The sequence below is a fragment of the Haliaeetus leucocephalus genome, unplaced genomic scaffold (assembly GCF_000737465.1).
Source record: "Haliaeetus leucocephalus isolate CR32 unplaced genomic scaffold, Haliaeetus_leucocephalus-4.0 Scaffold214, whole genome shotgun sequence".
NCBI lineage: Eukaryota > Metazoa > Chordata > Aves > Accipitriformes > Accipitridae > Haliaeetus > Haliaeetus leucocephalus.
This window is the reverse complement of record NW_010972650.1, coordinates 2,399-7,001: the sequence shown is the minus strand read 5'-3', so window position 1 is coordinate 7,001 and position 4,603 is coordinate 2,399. Positions and strand designations below refer to the sequence as shown.

Sequence of the window (4,603 nt, the reverse complement as noted above, 5' to 3'; positions counted from 1 at the left end):
AGGTGGCCCGCACGCTGGCCACCTGCCCATTCAACGCCAGGCACAGGGTGTCCCAGGGCAAGCTGCAGAGCCACATCGCCTCCTGCCCTGACAAGCACCAGACCGACCTCCCCCACGGTACAGCATGGCCCCCCACCCCTCACCACCCCTGTGGCTGTGCTGAGCTGTGCCCTCCACCCCCGAGCTGTTCCCTCTGTCCGCACAGAGATGGACAGGTCCCTTGGCAAGAAGATGAAGCAACCGGAGGTCCCCACGGCCTGGCAGCCCCCGCCGTGCCAGGAGGACTGGGATGCTGGTGAGTGTCCGCAGGGTGCCAAGCAGCGCTCCTCCCCCGCTTGCCGTGTCACCCCAAGGCTGGCACATCCTCATCTCATCACCCTTTAAGAGCTGGAGGACCTGGAGGATCGCCCGCCGTTCGTCTTCAACATCAGGGAGAATAACCTGCTCCTCCCATGCGACAGGTAGGAGCCCGCAGGGCCGGGGACATCCCCTCCCTGGGTGCCCACATTTGGATGTCCCCCCTGCGGGGTGCTGCCCGCACCGACACCCCTGGTCCTCTCTTGTCCCCCAGCTCTGCCCCGGCAGCACCCACAAGCTGGAGCCAAGGCAGGGGAGCCACAGGACGCCCTGCGGCGGGTGCGGAGCGGTGGTCACAGGAGGGACTGCAGACAGTGGCGGCAGGACCAGGGCAGTGCCCGTCTCTCCCCCAGGACTGAGGGGACCACTGTGCCGGGGGGGGCTGTGCCCCTTCGGCTGCTGCTGCTGCGGGGAGTGATCGTACCCACAGGTTTTAAATGCATGTTACAAATTAGCTGCCTGTGAGTGTGTGTGGTGTCCTGTCACCCTGGGGGGGGGGACAGAAGGGACCTTGTAGGGTGGGGACTGGGCCACCCGATGGGACGGACACTGGGGGCACCCATGGGATGGGGACCCAGTGGAACTGTGTGACTTGGGGATGGGGGCACTCTGGGCACAGGGACCCCAGGGGACCTCCGGTGTGGGCACATCGGGGCCCCAGCCTGCCCTGCTCCCCTTGGCAGGGCTCTCAGCCTGCCCTGCTCCCCCCACACTCCCCTTGCTGCCCTCCCAGCACTCTCTGCGCTGCCTGCCCCTTGTGGCACTGGCGAGTGGGGCCAGGGTCTGTAGCCCCACTCCAAGGGGGCTCTAGCACCATGGGGGGAGGCGGAGGACAACAGCTCCAGTGCACAGCAGGCTGTCACCCCCCCCAGGCCTGTCTGTGTCCCCATAACGCACCCAGAGTGTCCTTGTAACCCCTGGGCCAGGCCATATCCCTGTCACCCCCTCCAGTGTATCCCCATAACCCCCTGGGCCACCCCGTGTCCCTGTCGCCCCCCCCCAGTGTCTCCCTGTATCACCACAGCGTGTCCCCGTAACCCCCCTGCCTGCCTGTGCCCTGTCCCCCTCCAGCGTGTCCCTGTCCCCCCAGGCCCCCAGCGCCCCACTGTCCCCCTCACCCTGTCCCCAACCACCCCTAATCTTGGGCTCTGGGGGGGACAGCGACAAAGAGGATGACTGGGACTGAACAAGCTCAAGGTGACCCCAACCCCCACTCTGGTCCCAGTGCTGGGGGGCTGCTACTCACCCAGGGCACCAGATCCCCACCCCAGTCCATCTCCCACTGAAACAGGCGTTACCAGGCAGGGCCTGCCTGGATTTTGGGCTGCGGGGGGTGCTATTTTAGTGCCTTTGCGCAATGCGGGTGCCTCGTGCTCAGGCTGCGTCCCTGGGGCATCAGGCCCTGGGTTCCCCGCCCAAGGAGGGGGGGCCAGCTGGGGAAACCTCATTAACCCCCCCGCCCCATGCAGTCCTCCAAAAGATGTGTTGTCCCCCCCCCACTGCCAGCCTGGCGGTGACACACCCATCACACCCAGACTGTGCTCAACACCAGCGTCACCCTGGGAACAGGGGATTCCCCCAATCCTCCACATCCCCCCCCCCCCCAATTCCTTCCCCCCTTCTTCCAGTGGGATATCTCTGGGTGCTGGGGACCCCACGGAGCCCCCGCCACGCCGGGAGGTGAGGAGAGCTTGGAGGAGGCGACAGATTTGGGGCGGTATGTGTGGAAATGGGAATGCATGTGTCACGCCGCTTTTCCCGGCCGGGCTCCCTGCCCGCCCCGCCGCCGCCGCTCGCTCCCCAGCCTCCTCCAACACCCCGTCATCCAAGGCAGGCGGCAGGGACCCCGCAGGGCTGAGTTTGGGGGGGAAAACCTGCTTCTTTTTTTCTTTTTTCCAGCAGTTCACGGGGCGGTCAGATATATATCTTTCCCCGGCTGGTGGGGGGGAGCGCGCGGGTGGGGTCACGCTGGTCCCTCCTGGCCGGGCAGAGGAGGAGTGATCTGGTGTTGCAATTAATTCCTCCCTCACCAGTGCCAGAAATGCAGCTGCAGAGCGGTTTTTATGCGACTAATAACTCCCGTTAACGTACATCTGGCAGGAGCCGCACATCCTGGGCTCGGCCCATCTGGGAGACGCTTTTCCTCCCTCCATCTCCAGTCCTGAGGCTGAACACTGAATCGTCTAGCAGCGGCCGCTCCTTCCTCAGGCTTTAACCTGCCAAGCGCTAACCTTTGCCCGAGGCTGCCTTTTTTTTTTTTTCTTCACCCCCCAGACATGTTTTAAACCCATTTATTGAGTTTAGGGAGGGTTTTTTTATCCCCCCACAGCTCAGCACGGAGAATCAAGACGCGCCCGCCTGCCTGGGTTTATCTCAGCAGAAGGCTTTCGCCCGTGCATCCTCCCCGGCCGCAAATCCCATCCCTGTGCAGAGCTGGTGCTTCCGCAGCGGTGCCTGCTTCCCCTCGCCGAAGAGCGGGAATGTTTTCCCCTTGCGCTGCCTGCTCTGCCCGCAGGTGGAAAGCCATCCGAATCCCTGCCTGCTCCGTAAGGGTTAAGGAGGAATTTCTCCAGCTTTGTTGCCTCGCTTGTTTAAAAGCGTCTGACTGCTTCGGCTCTGCCTGACATCTCTCCCCTGTGGTTTCCAGAGCAGTTTCATGTGTGCTTCGAACCGTGCCAATAACGGCCTTGCAACACTTGCCGGGAGTTTTTGCTCGGAGGGTGGATCCAGCCGGGTAGGTTGGAGGGCTGGCTTATTTTCATCCATGAGCCGGATGGGAAACGACAGGCGTTTCCCCCCTTTTTCCACCTATTTTGCCATTATTTTCCTCTCGTCGAGAGCAGTCATGGATCCCAGAGAGTGGGAGCCCCCCTCGCACTGCTCCTCGGTGGAAGCCATCGGGTTTTCCCCGCGACGGGGACGCGAGGAGGTGGGGAGGGAGAGTTGGGCTTTTTTTGGTAGTGGCGCAGATATGTGTCACCTTCATCATCCCCTGCGGCGTCCAGCCGCCACTGCGGAGCGGGCGAGCCCTGCCGTGGCACAGCCGCGCTTCAGGAATGGCAGTTCCTGGCTCCCACCCTGCTCCCCCCTTCCAGGACGGTCCCACCGTGTCACCTGGCTTCTCCCCGCTACGGTTTTGGGGAGATTTTATGCCTTTTTGGCCTTGCCCCACGTGCTTTAACCGCTTCTCCCCATTCTGTTCTGTGCAGTGATGAAACACCCTGTGTGCCCCCACCCTCGCACGGCTCCTGCAGCCCCGGAGATTCCTGCCGAGACCCCCCCCAGTACAGGCAGGGGTGACCAGCGCCACGTGGAGATGCGGAGCTGTGAGTACCGGCTCTGCCTGAGCAGCCCCAGCCGCACCAGTTCCCCAACACAATTCCCAGGAAAAAATTCCCCTCATCTTAACCCACGTTGTTCCCCTGCTGTGATTCAGCACCCAGCATCGTTCTCCGACTGGTATCTACTGGGGGGGGGATGGACACACACAAAAAAAAACAGCATTTACTGTCAAACTGCGTCTGAAAGCGGCAGGAAAAGGAAGAGGGCAGGAACCGGCGAGCGTCTGGCGGTCGCAGGCAAATGGCAGCACCAAGGCCCAGGCTCGCCAGGGGCTTTGGAGTCGCCAGGTGGGAGCCACGGTTGGGGGGTTCAGAGAAGCCCCATCCCCTCAGCATTCCCCCCCCTGCTCCCCAGCAGCACCCCAGCCCCGGGGAGGGGGGATGCCCCAGCAGGAATCCCTCCCTGTGAAGCCCTTTTGAGGCTTCTTTTTTTTTACACCTTTTGCTTTTTATCTCTGCAGCTCATTGGGATCCCTCCTTCCTGCCGAGATTTGGCTCTCGCTACCCCCTCGGGGACAGATCCTGCCCCAGAGTGGGCACCTCCAGGGCTTGGCCCCAGCTCCTCCGGCAGCCAGGCTCCGCAGGGTGAGCGGGACTCCTTAAGGCAGGAAATTAGGCGGAAAAACAACAAATGCCCAGAAACAGCGGGGCCCGGTGAGGAGGGCTGGGCAGCGTCCGGCCCCCACCTCTCCGCTCGAGCACTAAAACTGCTGTTTCTGGCCTCAAAACGCCCTGTGCTTGATTCCGGGTTATCACAGCCATGTTACAGGGTGTTTTACCCAATATTGGGGTGCTGAAAAGGGTCAAAAAGGGGGTGGGAGCCTTTTGGGGGGGTGGGGATGTCCCCATGCTGCCTGGGAGGCAGGGGACAGCTGGCCAAAAATGAGGTGGGGGTGAAATGGTCC

General features: G+C 62.6%; 1 protein-coding gene across 1 annotated transcript in view; it reads left to right on the top strand.

Annotated features, from left to right (window-relative positions):
- Positions 1-4,309, top strand: part of GTSF1 (gametocyte specific factor 1) — a 5,065-nt gene extending 756 nt beyond the window's left edge. The window contains exons 2-6 of the mRNA XM_010566555.1: positions 3-117; positions 206-295; positions 386-461; positions 3,567-3,683; positions 4,160-4,309. Coding sequence (XP_010564857.1) covers positions 3-117; positions 206-295; positions 386-461; positions 3,567-3,657 — 372 coding nt within the window. The 3' untranslated portion in view covers positions 3,658-3,683; positions 4,160-4,309. The remainder of the gene's footprint in view (positions 1-2; positions 118-205; positions 296-385; positions 462-3,566; positions 3,684-4,159) is intronic.
- The last annotated feature ends 294 nt before the right edge of the window (positions 4,310-4,603 follow it).